The 26,779-nt window shown below is 40.1% G+C and overlaps 1 protein-coding gene across 2 annotated transcripts in view; it reads right to left on the bottom strand.

Annotated features, from left to right (window-relative positions):
- MTM1 (myotubularin 1) overlaps positions 1 to 26,779 on the bottom strand; it is a 102,825-nt gene that overhangs the window by 64,970 nt on the left and 11,076 nt on the right. For both annotated transcript variants that reach the window (XM_003271839.4, XM_030807027.1), the window contains exons 2-4: positions 14,807 to 14,879; positions 10,906 to 10,978; positions 8,787 to 8,881 (exon numbers count right to left, since the gene is read on the bottom strand). In XM_003271839.4, the coding sequence (XP_003271887.2) occupies positions 8,787 to 8,881; positions 10,906 to 10,978; positions 14,807 to 14,869 (231 nt within the window). In that variant the 5' untranslated portion in view covers positions 14,870 to 14,879. The remainder of the gene's footprint in view (positions 1 to 8,786; positions 8,882 to 10,905; positions 10,979 to 14,806; positions 14,880 to 26,779) is intronic.

The following is a 26,779-nucleotide window of genomic DNA, read 5'->3' as shown; positions in this document are numbered from 1 at the left end:
AGAAGGTGTTTTCAAATAAAGATACTTGGGCAAGGCTGGGTACAGTGGCTCGCGCCTGTAATCCCAGCATTTTGGGAGGCTGAGGTGGGCAGATTACTTGAGGTCAGGAGTCCAAGACCAGCCTGGCCTACATAATGAAACAATGTCTCTACTAAAAATACAAAAATTAACTGGGTGTGGTGGTGCATGTCTGTAATCCCAGCTACTCGGGAAGCTGAGGTGGAAGAATCTCTTGAACCCAAGAGGTGGAGGTTGCAGTGAGCCGAGATCATGCCACTGCACTCCAACCTGGGCAACAGAGCTGTCTCAAAATGGAAGGGAGGGGGAGGGGGAGGGGAGGGGGGAGTGGAGGGGGGGAGGGGAGGGGAAGGGGAGGGAAGGGAGGGAAGGGAGGGAAGGAAGGAAGGGAAGGAAGTTGAACAGATTCACAGAGCGGGGGGAAGGAGAATCAAAAATGATGAAAACCAAAAATGTAAGACACAGAATAACCAATGGGGAACTAAGACTCCAGAGGAGAAAGGTTTAAAGAATGGGATTCGGCCGGGCGCGGTGGCTCACGCTTGTAATCCCAGCACTTTGGGAGGCCGAGGCAGGTGGATCACGAGGTCAGGAGATCAAGACCACGGTGAAACCCCGTCTCTACTGAAAATACAAAAAAATTAGCCGGGCGTGGTGGCGGGCGCCTGTAGTCCCAGCTACTCGGAGAGGCTGAGGCAGGAGGATGGCGTGAACCCGGGAGGCGGAGCTTGCAGTGAGCCGAGATTGCGCCACTGCACTCCAGCCTGGGCGACAGAGCGAGACTCCTTCTCAAAAAAAAAAAAAAAAAAGAATAGGATTCACTTTGGAAAATAAGATGTCTGATTCCTTCCTCTCAGATGGGAGGGAAGGAGGAAAAGATGGGTGAAGGTAGACCTCCTTAGGTGGTGACAAGGGGACTTTTCAACAGAACAAGCGATGAGGTCAGCTAAAGAGCATGAAAGGTTTGTCACTGTAGTGGTGGAAGGTGTAGTGAGAAGTCAATCTGAGACAGAAGGAATTGCCAAAGCAGCAATGAGACCCTTTCTAAAAGCCTGAACTTGTAGTGGAACTAATTAATTAAACCTGTTATGTGACTTTCAACATCAGGGCTTAGTAGCTTACAGACCCTAAAGTTTGGGGATTAGCATGGGGACAACGGACAAAGGAACCAAGGGTATGGGCAGGAATTAGGTTTTTTTTTTTTTTTTTTTTTTTTTAACGTGAAGAAAGCATTCATTTTGCAGCAGCAACATAAGAAGATGATTTAAGACTGGAAGTTTAAAATAATACCTATAGCATGGATCCTATGCTCCCACTGATGTTCTGATTTATGGACAGACTAGGGTGTTTTATTATAGTCTATTTAGCATTATTTCACCTGCTATAAAATGAAAAGAGGTGCCAAATCCACTAGAGAGAAGGACCTGAAAAGGACAGTCTTGAAAAGTTTCCAATGCTTTTTTTTTTTTTTTTTTTTTTCTTCAAGGAAAAAATACTACAGGAATCCTTTTTGGTTGTGCTTGTAATTAAGTGCACTGGCCTTCCCTCTGAAAAAGAATATAGGTCGGGCTTTGAAATGCTCACACTGAAAGGTAAACTCTGCCTCCCTTCCTGGTAGTATCCAAGGCTTACAGATCCAATGACAGCCACCAATAGAGATGAGGAAACCTGAGTACTGCCGCACTTGTTCCGTGCCCAGCTCTTAGATGGCACAACACCCAGCACCCATCTGAAAGCCATTTCACAACCAGGTATTTGAGACAGAGTTTGACAGACATGTAAACTGCCCACTCGTCTTGATTCTCCAAATATTACCTTTGCACTGGCAACTCATCAGAAAAAAAAGTAGGCCACATTATATAGTTCTTCACAGAAGCACCTTTACCAACTAAAAGTTAACACTGTATGCTCCATCTTTATAGAGAATCAACAAAAGAGCCATCAAATTGAAAAGGATTCAAGAATCTTTGGGTAATACACTGCCTGAAGAATTGAATCACTGTGTCACTATCTTTTAGAGAAAAGCCAAACAACAAATTTGTCCTTGACTTTAATCCAGGAAGAATGTGCTGTTTCTGACTTGTCTTCAGAAAATGAAAACTCTATATCCAACATGTTTCTCACCCTGCCAGCAGTCCTGAACCTAGAGCCAAATTATACTGCCCAAGGGTTATGATCTGCTCAACTGGAAGCCTTAAAAGCCCCCATTCCTTCAGCTTCCTCCACATTTCCTATATTCCATTCTATTTTAAAAAGGGATGTGTGAAATGACCAGGAGTGAGAAATACCAACTTTTGGATGGTGATTACCTCTGCTGTGAAGAGGGAGGAAAGGATGGGATTCCTTCAGCTGGGTGGTGGACCCACAAACATTTATGTTATTTTTATTAGCTTTCTATAGTGAATACTTCGGAATGATTTTTAAGAGGAATGGGGGGCAAATGGCAGAGATGGGGTGGGGATGAATGTATGTTCTAGAGGGACAAAATGGCTGCACGAGAAGTCCACAGGTGAGGAGGCAGAGGGCTTGTTTAGGAAGACCAAGCTGCTTATGGGAGCCAAAGCACGGGGTGTATACACAAGGGAGGGGGGAAAGAGCAATGCTGGGAAGATAAGATGGCAGCAGAGTGGTGAGGACTGTGAATACCTGGCTAGGGAATGTGCAATAAGGTAGGAAAGGAGAGTTTCTGAGTAAGGGAATGAGAAGATTGCAGGTATGTCTTAGGGAACAGACAGAATAGAAGGGAGAGCCGCTGAAGTCAGGGAGGCCTAGCTGAAGGAGATTGCCAGGGCCTAGGAGACAGACACCGGGGATGACGGTAGGGCAACATGACTAGAAAGGATGAGGCAGATGTGATGAAGTCTACAGAGAAGCGGTGATGGGTAGACAGAGGAGACTCCAGGGTGATGAGAAGAAAATGGCACCATTAAGAGAAACAAGAACACCAAAAGAAGGAACTGGGGGGAGGGAGGAAATTGAGTTGAACAATTTCAGCTTGACCATGAGTCTGAGATGCCAGGTGAAAATTCAAGGGATCTCCAGCAGGCAGTAAGGAATGAGAAACCGGGGCTCAAAAGAGAGGTAGCACTAGGGGAAAAAACATGGCCAGGGTAGCATCTGCTTTGCCTGTCAGCTGTTGTCATGCTCAGATGAAAGAGTCAATGGAAACTATACAATTTCATGTGCATGGAAGTGACTAAAGCCAAGGGGGTAGCTTAAAGCCACGGGGAGAAGAATAAATGCAGAGCAGCTTGCTGAGGCCTGGAAGCTGCAGAATCTTTACAGAAAGAGCAAGGTGGAAGAGGACTGCGAGAAAGACCCAAGGACTCACATCTCCATGGAATCTGTTATCACTGGGGCTCCTGTGAGCCTCCTCCTGGCCACACACTCCATGGCCTCTTTTCATTCTTTATCTTACTGAAACTTGCAACATTTCACACCATGGTCCGCTCCCTTCCTTCTTGAGATTCTTCTCTCCTACTGACTTCACTGACTTCCATCACAGCCCCTTATCCAAAGATTTTCTCCTGCTTTCACTGCTGCCACTTGGTTGTCTCCACAGGCTCTTCTCGCTCTCTGCACCATGGAAAAGTGTCCATGTCCCCTGGGGTCCTCTCCTTAGCCCATATCTTTTTATGTTACCTACTCTTCCCAGCTCATGAATGTCTGTGGTCTTTAGTGCTACCAATATGCTAATGACTTCAGCAGCTTCAGAGTCAGGTTTCCAACTGCTTCTGAGCCATTTCCACGTGGTAGTTGTAGAGTTGTAAGTCCATGCCTTCAGACTAACCATTGGGCTTACCTACAACATATTCCTTCTCCTATAATATAATGTCTATTCCGATGAATGGGAGCAGCTCCTATCTTTCAAGTGAAAGTTTGTTCAACTCTATCCTCCAAATGGCCACCCAAGCCCTCCAAATCTCTCATGGCTGTCCCCTCTTTTCTGTCTCCACTATGACTGTATTAAGGCCCTTATCACTTACCTGGAAAACTAAAATAACTTCCTAGTTGGGCTTCCTGACTTCAGTCTCTCCCGCCTCTAACCCATCACACACGCTGCAGCCAGAGTTCTCTTCCTGAAATCACATTGGATATGTCATTGTCTGTGTAACTTGCATACTGCCTAACTGTGACTTATGAGACTCTTAAGGCTGCTGGCTCTTCTTCCAGCCTCATCCTCTTCTGTTCCCCACTCCTCCGTCAACCCCCAGTGTTCCAGCTCCAACTGATCATTCAACCATCTTCATAACAAATGGTGCTTTTCCATATTGTTATACATGCGATACAGAAAAGTACCATATAGATATGGAAACTCTCCACCTGATATGCTCCTTTTTCCTTCCTGTCCAGAAAATTGTTACCATTCTTCAAGAGTTGGTTTAAGTATCATCTCCTCTATAAAGCATTCTATGACTTGCTACACTGGCATAATCGTCTTCTCCCTTGTACGTCTTCTTCCTTCTCACAGCACTATGCATACCACTGTAGGCTTTGTCATATTATACCACAATTACTCAAATCTATATCCTATGAGGCTGTGCAGGCCTCAAGGTATAGCATTGTGCACCTTGCACAGTATTAAATTCACCATGGTGCTCAGTGAATGTTTCTGGAATGAAGACATGAATGCCTGAATGAACGAGGGTTAAGGTATCTTTCTCATGCACTAGAGCACCTAAACACAAAGTGCTCCTGGAAGGAATCCTGAAAGCAGTCTTACTGACGGCAGTCTACCAGATTACAGGGTATCACCTACCTACAGTAGGCCCTACTATAGTCACAACATTAACCCAAAGCCAAATTCCTTAGTACCCTCGAGGCCAAAAGGTAGCTATGGGATTTCTCAAATCCAGAAGCAATGTTAGTATTCAAGATGCCACAATGTAGCAGGAGCCATACTGTGGTCAAATCACAGTGACTAGACCTTTGCCCTCTGAGCAGCACTAACAACTTAGGAGCCCATTTCCTCCCAAGTTCACGCAATACACTTTTACTGTGTATTACTGTCTACCAGGACACTGTACTAGCTAGGCATGAAGGACCAAACGGACTCAGCATTTGATAAGACCACAGACATAGCGGCAAATAAATATGACAGAATCCATTCATTCAACACACACTGACTTAGCATCTTCAATGTGCCAGACTCCTTCCCAAGAACTGACAGAACATCAGTGAATAGACAGACAAGCATCCTTGTCCTTAGACAACAAACAAGATGAATCAGTGAAATATATAACATAGGAGATAGTGACAAGCACTCAAGAGAAAAATTAAACACAGAAAAGAGGTATTAAAAGTTTAGCTAAAGGGCCAGGGAAGGTTTCATAGCCATGTGTTAACACAGAGGCATGAAGAAAAGGCTGCAGGGACACAAAGAAGGAACCATTCCTTCAAGAGAAGCTGGGGAAGACTCCAGAGAGGGTGTGGCTCTTGAGGTGGGTTCTGAAGGATGAACAGCAGCTTCTGAAAGGGGGGGAGAAAGGGCATCCAGGTTCCGTGAGAATGGCACATGCATGATGGGAGAAGGAAAGGCTCTGCATAGTTTGAGAACAGTGCACTTGGGAAGAAGTGATGTAAGTCAAGGTTGGAGAAGTCAGAAGGACTTTTATGCCATACCAAGAGAATGGGTTTCACTCTGTGGGCAACAGGGAACCGATGATAGTTTTGGAACTGAGAAGCAAGCTGGTCGGCCTCACTCTAAGGATGAACACGCTGGAGACGGGGCGCAGGCCAGAATGCGGGGGCAGACCAGGCAAGGAGGGCTAGGTAGAAGCGGGCCACTGTGGCAATCTCAGGACATGGACACTGTTCCTCTACTTCCCTGGGCAACAGGAGGCAGGGAATCTGCCCTTGACTCCTTACAAAATAGCAGAGCTGACTCCAGAATCAGACCACACACACCTGGACTCATCACTCCCACTGCAGTGTTTACATACCTGAAACAAACAGGTGTCCACTTCAAAATGCCAGTGAGATGACAGCTTTTGTCAAACATGCAACAAAATTTTTTTCAGTTTGCAGCAGAATCCACAATTAATGTTCTTGTTTAGGACTTTTAACTGAAGAAACACTATGATGACTATGTTTTTAGACTCCTGTATAACCATTTAAATGGCATTCTTTATATGATGTTTTCTGCTGTCAGCTGCTTGCTTTTATACTTGGACTAAATGTTGTGGCCAATTGCTTAAAATGTTTATGTAAAACTTAGTGGAAGAAGAAATAAGTTAGTAGTCAGTGTCAGACAGGCATTTTATTCACCCACTCAGCACTAACTCCATCCTCTAGGGCATCATATACAAACAAAAATAAAACTTGTTGAGAATTCTCCCAATTGTAAAAGTAATACATGTTCATTCTGGGTTTTTGAAAAATATTGACAAGTGAAAGGAAGAAGACAAGACATGCATAATCCCTTTCTTCAGATAGCCCAGATACTGAAACCTTTGGTGTATTTCTTTCCAGCCTCTTTTCTACAGATAATTTTTGTTTTTCGTAGTTGAGGTCACACTACATACACAACCTTGTCATATCATCAGTTTGAATAACTTCCCCAGTTCATCATCAGTGACAGCATAAGGTGGAACTGGGTACACAGAGTGAGTCAAAAAGCCAAGAGTACAAGCAGCAAAAGGGACTATAATGTTTAACTGCAACTTTTGATAATTCTCACATATATTAGCATAAAATCTTTCAATCTATCCTAATTTGACCCTTGGGAGCTATACAGAATAAATCGAATCCCTGCTCCACAGAATGGCACTTCAAATATTCAAAGATGGGTCCATCATGTCCCTTTTTAGTCATCTTTTCTTCAGACAAGATCAGCATTTATTTTGATCACTGCTCAAACTGCAGTCCCTTCACTAACCTAGTTATCTGTGTCTGAACTCTCTTCAGTTTGTTAATGTCCCTCTTAAAACTTGGAATCTGGCTTTGAACACAACACTTCAGATGGGGCTACTGTTACATTTTGTCTGGCAATTATGTTATACTTCTGTTAACTCAGCCTAGGGGAATATTAACTTTTTAATCAGTCATATCCAATTACTGGGTCAAATAAGCTTGGATCCGTTAAGACAGACCTCCTATCCTTTACTGATAACAACTGATAACAACTGATAATTGTTATCTGTATCAATTTTATATTATTAGTTTTGCTCCAATATCCTACCCAGTTAAGATCATTTCAAACCCTGATCCCATCACCTAGCACACATTGGCTAGTATGGGGTTTTTCATATATTGGAAATGCATGTCTTCTATGTGCTCCTCTGCATTGCATCAGAAATGCTGGAAAGGAAGGGTCCCACACAGCAAGATGTTAGTGACCACCCTTCCTAGCATTAAGCCTGAAATCCATAGGCTGTAACTCCACCTAAGTGTACTGCCACCATTCGGCCCAGGTGTCTTTACCAGGGTCTGTCATACGGCCTTGGTTCCATCAAGACAGTGTATCAATAACACTCCCAATGGTTGGTTTCTTTTCTAAGTACTTAAAAATCATCTGTTTAAAATGATTATTTGTAGAATTTTTGCCAATTGTTGCCAAGGGTGAACATCCAGCTCGCTGTTGTTAATTTTCAGAATCTTCTTTCCCATTCTGGAAAGCTAGAACATTCACTCATCTCCACTCTTACTTAAAAGTTTGAATAGAGTCACATAAATAAAATGCCCTGTGGCCTGATCCATGTACATGTCCCTACAAGCACTGTGCTAGAGGAGATTCCAGAAGCTGGGGCAGCTATAAAAGTGGGCTCCCACAGCTAAGGCAATGGGGATAATAAACAGCATTTTTTCTGAATTCAGACATAATAATGAACACCATAAAAGATTAAAAGATACAAACTAATCTAGATTAGAACTGTCCTAAAAAATGGTGGGGTAAAAGCAATAAAACAAAAGCTACATTTCCCTGACAGCCTCAAGGTCACCTGTGTAGAAGCTGCTGATGGGCTACTCTCTGTGAACCCTGGACCTCTTCCCCATTCACATCCTATCAAAATATACCTCCCCTTCAGGCTGACCTGGGCAATGACAACCCACCACATCCACTGGAAGTCCTTCGGTGACAGCCACAGCAGCTACTCACTCTCTCTTCCCTTTCTGGGGCATCTCTTTTCCATGTTATTGTCCTAGTGATGGAACGTTCCTCAAAATGCTGTGACAAACCTTTCATGGTCAGGGATTGAAAAGGTAGAGTGGCAGTAAGCCATACCACAGTCATCCTAGTTCTACACTGCTACCTGGTGCTTTATGATTGAACACTCGGAAAAGTTCTAGAATGGTGGGCTTTACCCAGAAATTCACATCAGTATCTTCTTCCGTGATATTTTAGAAAATATAACTGTGCTGGAACCACAGGCCTGGATATTCTGATGCAGTCTATCTAGGACATCTGTATTTTTTTATTTTTAACTTTTATGGATACTGTGTTGTTAAGCTCCACAAGTGGGTTTCATATGTGCTTCTGGCAAAGAACCACTGCTCTACACCTAACTTCTCCAAACTAGCAAATGGTTACAATTACTAACTCCTCCCCCACCATTATGAGGGGTAAGACTTTTTTTAATTGACCCTGTTCCTTACATATACAAGTGTTAGTGTTAAATGAGTTTTGCATAAGCAAAAAACTAAGAGTTGAGAAGCAAATATACTCCATGTTAATTTGACCCACAGTCAATCTTGCAAAGTAGAAGAGAAACAATTTAGCATTATCTTTAACAGTTAGGGTCATCTTTATGGTCTTATATTCTACTTACCGTTTCCAAACTTCTTAAATAAAGACGATAATTTGTGATGTAAACTCTTCCCTTAATGGGGCCATTGAAAGGACATATGTAAATAACTTCTTTGTCTATTAAGATAAAAAAAGTACCCTAAAATAATGGAAATAGATACCAAGATACACAACAAATGGCACTAATTTAATATAAACTATTCAGCTAAGAATAACTACAATTTTAAAAATTACTGAAAAGGCTGAAAGCAAGCACTGGCAATGTTTCTACATTACCGTGCTGGGTTGAGTTGGGGTAGTGGGAGAACCAGTGGGGCCACACCACCTCCAGGCACTAACAGTGCTTCCCTGAGCTTTCCCACAATGCTGTCACTACCTGGGGCAAGATGACAATAGAAGTGAATGAGAATACTGCTGCTGCTACCCTAAGGCGGTTGTAAAGGTAACTATTTGAGCTACTTCAGCCAGAGGACGGCAACTCACCTGGGACAGTCTCACGGACTAACCACTAGACTGAGAGATGAGGCTACCAATCTCTAACCACAGAAACATAATCATGTTTTTAATAAATAAATGTCAGCAGTAGAAATCTTTCCAGCTTATTCTGTCTTTTTTTCTTTTTTTTTTGAGATAAGGTCTTGCTCTATTGCCCAAGCTGGAGTTCAGTGGTGCAATCATGGCCCACTGCAGCCTCAACCTCTCAGGCTCAAGCAATCCTTCCACTTCAGCCTCCTGAGTAGCTGGGACTATGGGTATGCGCCACTGCACCCAGCTCATTTTTTAATTTTTAGTAAAGATGAGGTTTTGCTGTGTTGCCCAGGCTGGTCTCCAATTCCTGGCCTCAAGTGATCCTCCTGCTTCGGCCTCTCAAAGTGCTAGGATTACAGGTGTGAGCCACCGCACCAAACCTCCTTCTCTTTTTAATAGTCTAGAATAGAGTTTGGCTAGGTTCATTTCAAACACTGAAGTGACATAAAACAGGTGGCCAAAAGAATAGTACATCTTTGCTGGAATAAACATAAGGAGAAGCTAAATCAGAATAATTAATAGAAATATGCCTCTCTTATCTTTCGGGGATGTCCTTGAATGTGTTAATGACTCATAATGATTTTGAAATCCCTTTCTCCTCAAGTTCTAAATAAAAAATACTCAGGAAAGCTACTTCATGCTAGTTCCGTTAGTTACCACCTGGGTTAAGTTTCAGGCACTGATACCTACCACCAAAACTTCATACATGAAGACGATCAAAAGTAAAATATCTTCTTTGCTCTTATCCAGAAATTGGGATGAACACATCCCACTGGTCTCCATTTCAAGACTAGAATGTGTGCAAGTTTGTGGACTCACAAGAGAATTTCTCATGGTGTATGGCTAATTCCCAAAGGTACCTCGCTTAGGCCCGCCATCTAATTAGCACCAGGTTTTAGCCATTTAAGCTAAACAACCCAGATCTTAATTAATCAAAAGGTTCCCTGGAACAATGGTAATCACATCTGCTTCAAATACATTGAAGTCTGAAAGGAGGGTGTTAATCCACATATAAAATTTGCCCACAACATTAGCATTTGGCTTAGAAGCTGTCAGATGCTTCTATATTCTTAAGCCATAGTGATCTAGCCCTTCCAAAGTTGATCCCTTCCTTTTAGTATATGTTTATCATGAAAAATAACATCAAAATATTACCTAAATACTAACTTCCATTTTCTGACAAATGGAAGATATTTTAAAGCAATATGTTCTCCTGTATTTCAAAGAGGAGAATGCTTAAGCCTTCAAGCCTTTAAGTTTATCATTTTAAGGCATGCACCATTGACTGGAAATCATTTTGCTCTTAAAACCTTAAACCATGAGAGCTTATGGCTCCAATGAGAGACTTTCAAGAGATAATCCACATTTTTTTCCCCTAAATCATTCTCAGTCTTTGGTACAGACACAAGAAATCACTACTCTTGTGAGCATGAAGCTCTTGAAAGAACTCTTTAATCAAGAAAGGGATGCAGAGAGTTCTGTGCTAACGCTTCTAAACAAAGGCAGCCTATTTGTCTAAGCCTGACTGCTAAAGAGTAAGCAGGACTGAAGCCACCTGATCCTGCCAGACTTCTCCTCAAGTTATGCAAATCTTAATGTCAGCAGGTCCTTACCAGTGATTAGTGTTTCTCCTGGAAGTCGAGGAACAGCCTCAGTGAGATCCCGATTCACTCCATCTCGAGACGTCTAGAAACAAAACAGACGCATCAGAAGTAATGACGTTACATTTACACACTGTTTTTAAGCAACTAGGAATACAAGCCACTAGAAATATGTTTTTTAAAGAAAAAGCATTAGAGATTTAGCATTTGGGAAAACTGGCACAAAAATTCAAACAAAAAATACAATCTAGCACCAACATTAATTAGATATGTCAACTTCTAGTATTAAATAATGCTGGCATGCTTCTCAATAATATTAATTTTTAAACTATATTTCCAAGCACTTTAAAGTTAACAGCTTTCGGGAAAGTGATAAAAAGTAAATATTAAGTGTGTTCTATAGATACACATACACTGTAGCAGCTTTTTTTTCACATTCAGCCATCTTTTGGGAAGAGTAGGAAGGAAAACTTCAATTCCATAGAGGCTTAACTGAATAATACTACAGCCATTAGCCAGAATCCTATTACAATGCCCGAAAATCATTGTGATTACCTATTGCGTTTCCTATTTCACTAAGACCCTTCCTCTCTTTTTACTTCCTCACATTTACTAAGATCCCTGTCCTAGATAAGAGGAATGAGTGGTCCGTCAGAGAACTTTTGAGCTGGCAAAAGTCTTAGGAGCCATTTGTACAAATTCTTCACATCACTTTACTATTTCTCTAGGCTTCCTGGCTTTAGAGGTATTCCCAAGCATGTGCCTCATTCAATCACTTCCACAGCTCTGCTAGGCGGGCACAGTATTATTAACCACTGCAACCTGCAGGTGAGTTCTCAGAGCCTAATTTGCCATAGATACCCATTGTCTTTCAGGTTATTCAGCTGCTCTAGTGGATTAATACAAAGATGTGTTGCAGGTGCTAGTCTGATGACATTTGAGGCACATCACTAACATCTGTTTGGGCAAAAAGTTTTTTTTAGCAATATTTTATTTTTTTTCTATTTGTTGTCCAAAATCACACTGCAATCATTTCATAAGTGAAGTTACTCATGCTTCCGTCAGAGCAGTTTTGTGAGTATTAAGTGAAAAAATATATATACAAGCACACTTTTATTTTTTGAGACAGTCTTGCTCTGTTGCCAGGCAACAGTGGTGCAATCTTGGCTTACTGCAACGTCTGCCTCCCGGCTCCCAGGTTCAAGAGATTCTCATGCCTCGGTCTCCCGAGTACCTGGGACTACAGGTGTGTGCCACCACGCCCAGCTAATTTTTGCATTTTGAGTAGAGACGGGATTTCACCATGTTGGCCAGGCTGGTCTTGAACTCCTGGCCTCAAGTGATCTGCCTGCCTTGGCCTTCCAAAGTGCTGGGATTACAGGTGTGAGCCACTGTGCACACTTCTGTGAATTATCAGAGGCTATGCAAATGGGGAGAATTATTATGAAACAAGAGAAATGTGAATTGTATATTTAGGTGAGATAGAAGCTGTCAAAGAGGGATGTTATGCTGAATTTTTAATGTTTTTTTTTTTTTTATTCAGAGGCAGAATGAAAATTCCTAGCCAATTTAAAAAATTTTCTAGTACTTGCAAGCTAAGCATTTTAACCAGTTGGGCAAAACAAACTGTTCTCAGCCGGGAATGCCTTCCTCAGTGAGAAGCAAAACCACACACCTTATATAAATTGTAAGAGAGGAAAGAAATTATCATCCTTTAACACTACCTCTCACTAACTAAAAACAGGCATAACGAGCAAATGCAATACTCAGTATACCTTTTAAATACCACAGTTCTAGGTCAACCACAAAATAAGGGAAGTGAATGTCTGATTAAAACAGGATAACATGGGATTAACATAGGCTATACATTATATCAGAGCAGCATTACACAAAGGATTTATAGTTACATTCTTGAAATTACTCCTGTGTCTAGAACTGATTCTTGTACCATAAAAATACTTAAATACAATAAAAACATATAATCTTGGAGATGAGGATGGTCCTTGTAGGCACCCAAAACAGAAAATATAGATTGATATATGTGATTACATAAAAACTTTAAACTTCAGTATTTCAAAATCAAAATCAAAATACCATAAATACAATTAAAAGGCCAACAATAAACCAGGAAGAAGACTTGCAACATATTATAGAGCTGATTAGCAAAATATAAGGAACAAGCCAGGTGTGGTGGTCCATGCCTGTAATTCCAGCACTTTGGGAGGCTAAGGCAGGTGGACAGCTTGAGGCCAGGAGTTCAAGACCAGCATAGCCAACATGGTGAAACCCCAACTCTACTAAAAATACAAAAATTAGCCGGGCGTGATGGTGCACACCTGTAATCCCAGCTACTCGGGAGGCTGAGGCACGAGAATCACTTGAACCCAGGAGGCAGAGGTTGCAGTGAGCCAGGATTGCGCCACTGCACTCCAGCCTGAGGGACAGAGTTAGACTTTGTCTCAAAAAAAAATTATACAAACATACGCACACACACGGAACACATAATCAATAAGAACTCCCCTCAAAACCCCCAAAAGCCAAATAAAGGACATGAACAATCACTTCACAAAAGAAATACAAACTAATAACAAACACACTTTTATTTACTTATTTATTTTGAGACAGGATCTCACTCTGTAGCCCAGGCTGGAGTGCAGTGGTGAGATCTCGGTTCACTGCAACCTCTGCCTCCCAGGCTGAAACAATCTCCCACCTCAGCCTCCTGAGTAGCTGGAACTATGGGCGCATGCTACCACACCTGGCTAATTTTTTGTCTTTTTGGTAGAGACAGGGTTTCACTATGTTGCCTAGGCCAGTCTCGAACTCCTGAGCTCAAGTGATCCTCCCACCTTGGCCTCCTAAAGTGCTAGAATTACAAGCATGAGCCACCTCACCTGACCATAAACACACTTTTTTAAAAAAGGTTAACCTTATTAGTAATCAAGAAATACAAAAGAAAAGACCACCTTTTGCTCCCTTCTGATCGCTCAGGCATCTCTATCCACCTGGTGGGAGTATAAATTAGTCTTTCTGGTGGATAATCTTAGGGCCTTAAAGGGCCATGAAAAAAGCTTATTTTAAATTAATCCCTTCCTTTGAATGCACATTCCAAAATCTCCCTCTAATTACACAATCTCCCCCTGGATACCCTGAACCATTTTCTGTTAAAGTTGTATTTGTTTTGGTTATGCAACAATTTTATCATAATTAGAAAATAATGCCAATATTTAGGAAGGCGTAGCAGCCTGCTCAGCAGGACTTAGCCTTCCAGTATGTCCTTCAGCAACCTTTCCGGGTGGAGGATTGCCTAGTACCTTAAACATAAGCTCTAGCAGTAATTTCACGAGACAGAGGTTTTCAAAAATGAAGTTATGTGAAAGGATTTACAAATGTAAAACTCACTTAACACATATAAGGTATTCTATCTAAAAGCTTTTCTGGGCTGGGCATGGTAGCTCACGTCTGTAAATCCTAGCACTTTGGGAGGTCGAGGCGGGCAGATCACTTGAGGTCAGGAGTTCAAGACCAGCCTGGCCAACATGGTGAAACCCCGTCTCTACTAAAAATACAAAAATTAGCCGGGTGTGGTAGCACGCGCCTGTAATCCCAGCTACTCGGGAGGCTGAGGCAGGAGAATCACTTGAATCTGGGAGGCGGAGGTTGCAGTGAGCTAAGATCGCGTCACTGCACTTCAACCTGGGCTACAGAGAGAGACTCTGTCTCAAAAAAAAAAAAAAAAAAAAAAGCTTTTCTGGAACAAGGTGAGACAATAAAGAAATCACATGTATAAATGTATTTATATGTGAATGAATAATAAAATTCATAATTCAAAGGCCAGCCCAAAATGACCTAATATTCAAATATCAAAATAAATGCAAGGAAAGAGACAGATAAATCTGAAAATTCAACTTACCCTCTTAATAGACTCATTCTCCAAGGAGTGTGAATTATATTTAGAAGTTGATGCAGAAGCCATCCTGGAAACTCTACCAAGAAAGACAACATTCAATATCAACTGAATTTGTATGCAATTTCAAACATATGTGACATCTAAGACTTAAATATGGCAACTGAGAGCAAACGGTACTACTTTACAGGTTCTATTTCCATACTAGGCCCCAGTGGTAATGAGACATACAAACAATGAACCAGAGCACAGGCAGTATGTGAGAGCTCCAATAAAGGTGCAGGGGACTAGGGGAGAACAGAGAAGGGGAGCTAAATGCACAAGGGGGAGCTCAGCAGAAGATGCCACACACATTCCAGGAATTTTTATTCCTAGTGCTCTAATTGCCCTCTAAAAAAACTTAATGTTTATTAATTGTGCAACTGGCCTCAAATTTCCATACTCAATTTTTAAAGATAATTTAGAGGCAGCCAAGCAGAATGAAAAAAGAATGGACAATTTAACTCACACTATTTTCTCTTTTAAGAATTTTGTTTTCTCCAAATGATGGCAGTTTAGAGTGGCATGGATTTGACTGAAATCAAATTAGTAAGATTTGATTTAATCAGTATTTTCTAGGGAAAGTATATACTTCATTTACATTTAAATAATGCATATTCATCACAATTCAGGCATAAATGAAAGCATTATATTCAGAACATACACGAATACCATTTTAATGCAAGGATTTATTTAGACTTAAGAAGATTACAGCAACAACAGAAAACTAAGTAATGCTTTGGTTATTTTATCAAAGTTTAGGACACAGATAGATACACATAAAGTCAGTGGGAGGTAAACCACATCCAATTCAACAAGGTGACTGTGGATATTTATAAATATCTTTTCGCCAGGCTGTATTAAGAGCAACCAGACACAGTAACAAAATCCAGCAATGGAGAACATTAACCCATTTATGCCGGAGGTTGCAAATTATTTTTGTGAAAAATCAGACCTTGGTGATGACCTTGAGCAGTAGGATGTAAATAACTCCCACAAGCTTAGCATTCCAATAGTGGAACACTAGGCATAAATGGGTTAACATACCTTGGCACAAAACCTAGTGGGATTTAATAGCTTCACAGTGCTGGCCACTGTCCTTAAGAAATAGTCAAGAGAGGTGACGAAGTCACAGAAAAAGATAGCCACTAGGATGTGGAGGTGGGGAGATGGCCAGATAGGGGCCATCTTACAAGGTTAGGACTGTCAGGATTCCCCCATGAGAGTTCAACACTACAAGGCCAAGGCTTGTGTCTGTCTGGTTCGCGGCTGTATCCTGGCACACACTGGAACTCACAACTATCTGGTGAATGATTATGCGGCAAATATACAATACGGTGAAATGTCATGATGGGGCAAACATGTATACTAGTTCACCAAATCCCAGAACACTGGAACTAGGCAACTACCACTGACGCTTGAAAATTAACAATTAGAGCAAAATACGTCTTTATAGAAAGAGATACTCAACTTAGAAGAGCTGAAACTACCTGCAGGTAGCACAATGCAAAATTAAAAGTGACTTTTTAAAAAGATTAATGAATAACACTAAAATGAATTAAATTCAGACAAAATAGTAAAATATGCTTTGAAAAACCTTTCTAACCTTAAGTTCATGTCCAAGCAAAATAACCCATTATTCTCAGAGATAGCAGAATGGATGAGATGAACTATGGAGCAAGTCAGATGTATCTGCTCTGAAATTTTTCTATTGACAAAACAAGACTATGTATTAGGGGCAGATTTTCTTCAGTAACAGATATAAAATTACCTTTTAGTATAGATACTTTAATATTTAAAATGCTTCACTAATGTAAGTCAACATTTTAAAACAAAAAGTTAAATTCTTACTATCAAGTCAGTAGAAAAAAATCTAAAATCCTGGTTGTACAGTCAACTCAGTCAACGTCACCACCCTGTTTATTCGTGGGCCATAAAAGAATGATGAGTCTTCCTGCTGTTTCTGATTTTCATGAAAAAAATTTCAATTTAAAATATAAAGGAAGAAAGCCCTCATTTTCCCTTCATTTAGCTGTTTTACTACAACTCACATACCATACAGTTCACCCTTTTCAAGTATACAATTTAAAGGTTTTCAGTATATCCAAAGTTGTGCCACTCATCACCACAATCAATTTTAGAACACTTTTATCATCCCAAAGAGAAACCCCACCCCATACCCATTAGCAGTCACCCAGCACTCCCAATCCTCCAGCAACCACGAATTTGCTATCTCTATAAATTTGCCCACTTTGGGAATTTCATATAAATGAAACCGAACAATATGCAGTCTTTATGTCTAAAGCTCTAATTTTTAGAGTAACACCAGACACTACTACTACTGTTAATAGCTGGATCAAGTACACATCCGAGAAATCCAAAGGTCCAGATAACATGTGCCAGTTCCACAATGAGGCTTACTTTAAAATCTCATCAGTGAGCCTCTCTTTGTTGAATGGTTTTGATTGATCCCTGAAGTTTACAGAAGCTGGAACAGCATCATGCTGGTGTGCACAAATGTTGCAGCTGACTACATTCAAATTCCAACTCTGCAACTCACCATTTGACCTTGAGTAGGTTCTTTAACTTCTCTGGGCTTTGGTTGCTATTACCCCCATTTTACATCAACATTATTAGGTGAAACAAATGAATTAATACATTCATGAAGGGCTTGGAACCACACAGTGTATCTGTTAACAAATTACTAGCATTTTTAAAATTTTTAATTTTTGTGAGCACAAAAGGATAACCAGTGAATGTCAATGTCTTAGCCAATTCTACAAATTAGTCCTGACCTTGGAAATACTAGGAGAAAAGTTAACTAATACAGGGATAGCTCACGGCTAGCAGCCACTCAGTTATAAAGTGCTTTTTGCTTAAAAAACAAAACAAAACAAAAAAAAAAACATGACAATAATGGCTCTAATAGGAAAATGGGAAGCAGTGTAATACTTTGGAAAATGTACTAGACAGGTGTGTACAAGCCCTGGGCTGTCTCTAACTTACCAAGCAAAGAAAGCTCATCCATATCTTCGTGTATAAAATGACTATGTTAGCGTAAAGGCAGTTGGATGATAATTAGAAGCTACAGTGACGTCTACAAAAACCAGCTACTCTTTTGGTTACAGAGTATTTCATCCCAAAGCCCTAACAATCAAGTTTTTTATCCTTTTTATTTAAAAAACAAACAAAAAAATGTTGATTTTTGGCTACCTTGGCTTTAAAGCAAAAATTAAAAGTTGATTCCGTATATACATGTTAACTACAGCATTCTAACCAGAGGTAGACTTCTATCATTTCTGATTCCCCAAAATAACCTTTGAGATGATTTAAGCCCAACCCTCTCCTGTTACAGAGGAGATGAGGGGGGCCTAGAGGGTGTGTGACAAGGTCCTGGAGTGACTTACTGGCAGGGCCAACTCCAGCCTAGGTCTCCTTGCACTGCAGAGTCCCTTCTACCTACAGAAAAGTGCTTGTAAGTGGTCTCTGGAAGGAAACCAGGTTGCACATGACTGGTCCCAATCTCAGTAGAACAGCTTGAGACTAAGAAACATAGTTAACAGAACTCAACTCACCCAGCCAACCAACCTTTGGGGCCTCTAAGCCCCAAGAATTTTATCTGTTTTATTTATTTACAGTACCTGTAACAGTGCCTGGCACCCAAAAGATACTTAACAGGTATTTGTTAAATGAGTGAATGAACTGGGCAATTAAGGATTGGCCAAGGAACATAACAGTTGTTGGCAGTGTATATTTCACTTAAGCCAGAGGTTCATACAAACTTATGTTTGAAATGGTACGAACAAGGCCTTGGCTAATCAGGATGGTCCAGGCAGGGTGGTTCTGGGCAGCAGATTTAAGTGTATATACTGTTATGCAGTTAACTGCAGGGTTAACTTGTACCCCTTTGAAATGATTTGCACTGAAAATACTTTGAGTAATGCTATCTTCCCTTATAGACTTTTCCATGAAGCAGACGTTTCAGATTAAGGTACAGCCGTCCCAGTACAGGGGGCTGGGATTGGTCACTTGAATCTGTGGAGGCAGATATAAAACCTCTTTCACTGCACCCTTTTTCCAGACTTAGGAACTGTTTTTCCTTTTCTGTTGAATATGAAAAACAATACACAAACCTGAAGCACACATAACTAAAAACATTAAAAAATGCATGCCATTTTAACGCTTATGTTAAAAATCTAAAAGCAGCAGAACTAGAAAATAATTTTGATCTCTGCCTCATAGGGCCTTTGTAAGCAAAATGTAAACACCACGGAGAGCTCTATTTCCCATCCTCACCTAAGTTGAGATCAATGGCTCTGAGTTGTTTTTCTGAACTTTTGTGTATACAAACAAAACAGCGACAAAGGTATGCAGCCTTTGTCTTTTGATGAGCCTTAATGTGGTCTAGGACTCTGTGTTGGCATTTACGTCAAGTTCAATCATGCTCTTTCTCTGGAAAGATGCTGCTTATGGAAACATACTGAGACTTAAAACTTGACTTCTAAAGTTTGTCAGAGAACAAGCAGCCTCTCCGTTCAGAATTCCAGGTCTTTCTAAGGTAGTTGCCTTACTTAGAAGTCTGTTTTGAAAAAGATGCCAAATCTCTTTGGCAGTGGTGCTCAATACTAAAACTCCCTTTTTATAAAACAAATTTCTGTAAAGTCCCCTTTGCTAGGCTGAAATGAAAACCATGGATATCATCAATCTAAACATGATAAAAAATCAATATACTGTACTAACTCCAATATAAAGGAGAAATAAAAGGACAGTGATTTATAATAAAATAATGTATTTTTCAATGAATTACACCATAACCAAAACATACCCCCATTTCCAATTTGGCCTCTAGGGGGAGTGTCACCCCCCCCAATGAGAACCATTCACAGAGTTCTGTACCTGGAGTGCCAGTAAATGCAGGATTTACTATAAACTTATTCTGATTTTTTGCATTAAAGTAGCTTGGAGTGTAGGCCACCTAGGAGGCAAAAAAATGAAACATACCTTGAGACGTCCTCAACCAAATCACTGTGAACAAAGATAAATGTTCATATTCCAGCCATTTTGAGACCAGGTACACCATCGATTTAACACATATATTTGCTTACTGGGGGGAAGAAGTGCTCAACTCACATGAAAATAAACTATGGTCTGCAAAAGCAGAAGTTTGGTTCATTTTTATACATTTTCCTTTGAACAAGGGACTGACAAACTTTCCGTGTAAAGGGCCAGATACCCAGACATTTCTGTTGCAACTACTCAGTACTGCGTTGTAGCACTGAAGCAGCAATATGTAAATAAATGATGGGCTATATGCCAATAAAATTTTATTTACAAAAACAGGCTGTCACGCCCTGCATTAAGCTATTAAAATAATTCCCATGTGAACTGTCTTCAGCCAAAGTACATAATAATCATATTCTCTTGAACTAAAAAACAAGCTATTAACCCCACCATTGAGAGCTTGTCAAAATGCCACTATGCCCACCTACAAAACAGTGTGATACAGTTGAAAAAAAGGAAGGGATTCTGTATTCAGACCAATTTGTGTTTCAGATCCCAATTCTGTCACTTAATTACTGCAGTTTCCAGTCTGTGAAATGGGCGTGATACCAGCCCTCATGGTGCTGTCATGAGGAACAGGTAAAATTAGAGCACAGCAGATGGCACAACAAAGATGCTCAAATACCAGTTCCCTTCCTCCTACCAGAGATGCTTTATGCTTTTTTTTTTTTTTTGAGACAGAGTCTCACTCTGTCGCCCAGGCTGGAGTGCAGTGGCACCACCTCAGCTCACTGTAACCTCTGCCTCCTGGGTTTGAGTGATTCTCCTGCCTCAGCCTCCCGAGTAGCTGGGATTACAGATGTGCGCCACCATGCCCAGATAATTTTTGTATTTTTAGTAGCGACAGGATTTCATCATGTTGGCCAGGCTGGTCTCGAACCCCTGACCTCAAGTGATCCGCCCACATCGGCCTCCTCCCGTGGTGCTAGGATTACAGGCATGAGCCACCACACCCAGCCCAATGAACTCTTAAGTCACTCCCCAAACTGGTGTTAATATGTTAGGCTGGTTGTCCACAAAATATACCATATCCTTGATTGCCTAACCATTCTGCACACAGGTTTTCTAAGATGATCAATCTAATCTTGCCAAGACTCTAATCAGCCTTACAGTAGTTTACCTTCAAATATGCCTCCTTCCATTAAAAAAAGAAAACACTTGACTCCTAGCCCAGGGAAACTTTCTGTGAAATCCTTAACATACAGATCTTATCTCATTACTTTCTATTCAGGCTCAGGTATCTAAAAATAGGCTAGAAATCTAACTATATTTACTCCAAAAAAGGATCCCCCAAGTAAGTGGCTTACTGTCCACATAGACACATGTAACAGATACATTAGAGCTTCTCGATTTGTCTTGGTCACTTCAAATCTTAGGGCTACAGTATATTTGGTTTGATGATTCCTCTTTGAAAATTATAAGATGCTATATAGTATTTCATTTAAAATCTCACTTTCTGTATAATTTTGATATTTACAATTCATTTTAAACATGATGATATACCTACCCCTATTTCTTTAAATGTTGCAAAGACCTTTGGCTTAAAATAATATAATTCAGACCCAGTGGAGAATGCATTTTGAATCATTTTTTCCAGTGGCTAGTGATGGATTTGGGCTGATCTCTTCACCCTATTTCCTGGTCCCCTCACGACAAATGGCACACCTTCAAGACAGCTGATTGGCTTTAGTGGCATGAGCTGTGGCCATGGAACAGGGTAACTTTAGAAATTCTTCGTAAATTGAAAGTGATATGGTAAGTAAACTATTAGAAAAGTCAACTACTATCAGGTTATCTGTTTTTAATGTACAAAGGCTACACAGCAATACTGCACACATTTAAACAGATCATTAAACTCACCAATGGATTTTTTAACAAATACCTGCCAGTAAACAAAGTTTTAAAATAGGAACAAGATCAAGTTCCCGTGCATCTGCCAATTTCAAAACTCATGAACCCAGCTGATGTGCTCAATGAAAAAAACTGTATTTTACTGAACTATTTTCCCCTGTGAGAACTATTCACAAAAAGTACATTTTAAATTTATAAGTAAACAGTAACTTATTTAGCAAAAGTTAAAACAGTAATTGTTGAAGAATAAAAACGTATAAATAGTTATAACTATGATAGTAACAAAGGTGCCAGATCAAAACATTTCCTTACTTTCCAAGAACCTTCTCAGGTCTGGGCTAAAGGACCCCAAAGAAAAGCCCAGGCATCGGGCATTACTGATGAAGATTCTTCCGAGCAGAATCAGTAGTGGAGGAGGGGGGGAAAACGGAACTCTAGAGTGGATGTGCACGGTATCTAGAAAACTGAAGAGAGGAGAAAAGGTTGGAGAAAACCTGCCATTTGAAACAATTCCTCTAGGTACTCTCATTTGAAGGCAGAAGCAGGGGCTTCGTTGGCATCTGCTTTGTTGTCATTTACCTGCTTCAAAACATAGAAAGCTTTTCCTGACCTCCCCCCCCATATACACACGCACACACTCTCTCTCTTTTTCTCCCCACTTCTCTGTACACCATACATATTTCTAATATGGTCAGCCCTCCACATCCAAGAGTTCCACATCTAGGGATTCAACCAACTGCGGATCAAAAATATCTGGGAAGAAACACAAAAATAACAGTACGACAAAAAATAATACAAATACAAATAATACAAATAGAAAAATACTTCAAATACTAATTTTTATTTGTATTTACATAGCATTTCCATTGTATTAGGTATTATAAGTAATCTATAGAGGACTGCAAGTACACAGGAGGATATGCAAGGTTATATGCAAATACTATGCCATTTTATATCAAGGACTTGGGCATCCAAGGATTTTGGTATCCTCGGGGGTCCTGGAACCAGTTTCCCGCAAATACCAAGGGACGACCGTATTTCATTTCTCACCCTGTACTTATGCCTTGACATTGTGTGTCCCGTCTCTTAGATTTCTAGAACTTCCTAAGGCCAAGGACCATGCTTTCCATGCTGGAACCAGCACAAAGCACAGTTTGAGTACTCAGTATTCAGTGAAGAAACAAATGTAGTGTCACCCTCATAAACTTTCATGACTTTGGAGAAGTTAGTCATCAGCCATTAAAGGTACTCCAACCTACCTCCCTAGGGCTGATTTTTAGGTTTATAATTCCCTTGCATATCTTTAAAATTTTCCACATATGTATACATCCCTAAATAATATGATTTTCCATGTTTCTGAAGTTTTATGTAAATGGAATCATTATATATTCTTCTGTCACTTGCTTTTCTCACATAGTGTTATTGAGAGAGTCATAAATGTTGATGCATATAGTTGTGTTCCACTCATTTTCACAGCTGCATAGCAGTCCACTGCTTTGCACTTGGTCTTTCCATTCTCCTCCCAGTGATCATTTGAGCTGTTTCCAGGTTTCACTTATAAACAGTGCCGTTGTCTCCCATTCCCAGCATGCATGTAAGAACTGTATTTTTGTGCCAGATTTTCATATATATATATATATATATATATATATATTTGCTGCCAGATCAGGTATGGGAAATATATATTTACATATATAAATTATAAATTATATAAATTATATTTAAATATATATTTGTATTTATATATTTAAATCAAAGTATCTGGAGAGGATAGATAATAGATGAAAACATAGGCAAATCCACCGTTTGAAATGAAATCCCAAGCTTGTCAACACTCTAATTCAAGCAGATGGGCAGTGTATTGGTGTCCTGGGGCTGCTGTAAACAAGTCCCACAAACTGGATGGCCTAAAAGAACAGAAATAAATTCTCTCACAGTTCTGGAGGCCAAAGTCCAAAATCAAGGTGTCGGCTAGGCCATGTGCCGTGCCGTCTGGAGTCTCTAGGGGAGAATGCTTCCTTGCCTCTCCCTAGCTTCTGGTGGTGGCTGCAATCCTTGGCATTCCTTGGCTTGCAGCTTCACCACTCCAATCTCTGCTTGTTGTCACATGGCTTTCTCCCTGTGTGTCTGTGTTTTCACATGGTGCTTTCCTCTTGCATAAGGACCCCAGTCACGCTGGATGAGGAGTCCACCCTACTCCAGTGCTGCATGACCTCATCTTAACTAACTACAACTGCAATAACAAACAAGACCACAGTCTGAGGAAATAGGGACTAGGGCTTCAGTATATCTTTTTAGGGGACACAATTCAACCCATAATAGGCAGGAGGTTGGCTACAGAAATTAACAATCTACAAAATGGTCATGTCAACATATGGTTACATTCAGAACAATTTTATTTGTCAATCTACCCATAAGCATTCAATGAACACCTATTAAATTAACCAGTACTGAAATAATAATACGGTTTTTTAGAAGAAATAATGAAATGACAAGCCAATCATTCTGAGATACTCCTAACTCAGCATACATCATTATTTAATTTTGTTTCCAAAGAGTTCACAATCAGTAACTATATAGTGGGCAACTACTCTGGACCACAATGGAGATTTCCCCCTCCCCTCTACAAAAAAAATTGAGATATGTCTTCAAGGAGCTAAAAACTGAGTTGGGAAGATGACAAACAAATGTTTAGATAACAATAAAGACAATGAATATGTATAAAAAAGGTTAAATAGTAATAAAGACAATAACAGAGGTGATACAATTAAAGCAAAACAGAGTATCTGCTTATGCTAATGATCACTGCTTTCATTTACTGATCATCTACTACCTGTCAGACATGGTTCTAATCACAGATTAAGTCATTTAATCCCCACCAAAACCTTAAAAGGCAACTAGGTATTACTATCATCATATGACAACTGACAAACACAAGGAACAGGAAGGTTAAACAATTTGTCCGCTAATAACTGTCAAAGGTGGAACTGAAATCCAGGCAATCTGACCGGCCCTCTCATCCACTAACAGATAGATACCTGTTATTCTCATTCTGTCACAGATGATCATATTAAAATGAGGACATCATGCCTCCTGCTTGCACAGCTGGATAAAAAAATCTTTTCAGAATGTCATCCATGTGATAAAATCTGATGGTCACAAAGAAGAACCCTAGACTTCACTTCTTTAAAGATGAGTCAATAGGCTTTTTCCCCTGAAATCCATGTCTGTGAGTCACTGAAACAGTACAACCCTTGATTGTCTACTGAAATATTTATTTGTATCCACTTAGCCTTTATTAAAACTATCTTTTAAAAGGAGAAAGTTTTTATTACTAGTGCACAAAATACCCCATGAGGTGCAACTATGATGTAATGAGGCATTTGTTAAAAAGCCTGTCAGATCATATATAGCTGAGTTATTCTTCAAAGTAGTCCCCTTTGATGGTGTACACAAATTCCAGCAATGTGGCCACTGTTCAAAGTATTCTTTGAATTATTCTTTTGAAACTGCCTTTGGAATTTAAAGCTACATAAGGTACCATCTCATGAACTTTAACCATATCTCAATTTTTAAACCAAAACCAATGCTCCACACAGCACCGGTGCCCATTCTATATATTAATAGAGGTGATACAAAATGATTTCGGCCTAGAGCCTTTGAGGATATTTTTTTAAAGGTGCCATGGTCTCTGAAGTCAATCCAAAGAAGAGTTCCAAAATACATTGAATAATTTGGATTTGGAACTTCCTGACTTTCCTCTACATGGGGCTTTTGGAACGCTGCCTACATTTCTTTTGATTGTTGAAAATGTTGGGCTTTATACATCTTAATTAGTCCTAATTTGCAAGAGCAGGTTGACCTTAAAGGTTAGCAGAGATAAGCAGTAGGAGTGGTAGCTTGCCCAACAGGCAGTTTGCCATAGTAGAGAAGGAGTATGCAAAGGGAATCCCCAAAGATGGCTTAATTAGGATCCAGGGAGAATCAGAAGGAGAAAGACTTGCCATGACCTAGAGAGTATGGACAATAGTTATCTTCATACTTGGAGCAGTTACTTCTTCCAGCCACAAATACAAACAACCACCTATCCTTGTTACAGAAGAAGGTGAAAGGACTGAACGTACATATTTTTATAACTTGGCACTATTGGCAGAGAAGGTTTCACAGATGGGGAAGAAATAACCTTAAAAAAAAGGCAGAAATAAAAAAGACAAGAAGATGAAGAAGAACCAAAACCAGTGTTAAAAGAATGGCAAGGAAAGAGAGGATGAAGAAATTCCAGTTCTAAAATAATGATACATGTGAATCTCGCAGAGAAGTTCTATGTCTTTTGAAGGAGCAGTATAACGTTGCTCCACAAAGAATTCCCAAGCTCCAGATGGAAATTCTGTTATCGACACTAGGAGGAAAAGCTGGGTAGTGGTGGTTAAGAATGGGTATAAATGTGGTGATATGTATAGTCAGTAAGACTATTCACGAGGTGTGCTATCTCCCTGAAGATTGCATCTAAGACGTGGCTTCTATTAACGTAATTCAACATCTATCCATGATTTTTAAAAACACCCTCAGGAAATCAGGAATTGTCAAGGGCACCTATGAAAAACCTTCAGCTGACATCACACTTAGTGAGAAAGCGTTTCTTCTTTCACCAATAACAGTGGGAACAAGGCAAGGACGGTCACTCTTATCACTTGTATTTAACATCTTTTAGAGCTTCTAGCAAGTTCAAAACATATAACATATTGGAAAGAAGTAAAACTGTATTTACAGACAACATAATCATGTATGCAAAAAAATCCTAAGAATACACAAAAAAACTACTAGAATAAGTAAATTTAGTAAGGCTGCATAAAACACAAAGCCAATATAAAAATTAATTATATTTGTATTGTTAGCAATGAACATATGAACACTGAAATATAAAAATACTGGCCCAGTGCTGTGGTTCATGCCTGTAATCTCAGTACTTTGGGAGGCTGAGGCAGGAGGACTACTTGAGCCCAGGAATTTGAGACCAGCCTGGGCAAT

The sequence above is a fragment of the Nomascus leucogenys genome, chromosome X (assembly GCF_006542625.1).
Source record: "Nomascus leucogenys isolate Asia chromosome X, Asia_NLE_v1, whole genome shotgun sequence".
Taxonomy (NCBI): domain Eukaryota; kingdom Metazoa; phylum Chordata; class Mammalia; order Primates; family Hylobatidae; genus Nomascus; species Nomascus leucogenys.
Note: the sequence above shows the minus strand (reverse complement) of the source record. Positions and strands in the feature narration are given on the sequence as shown.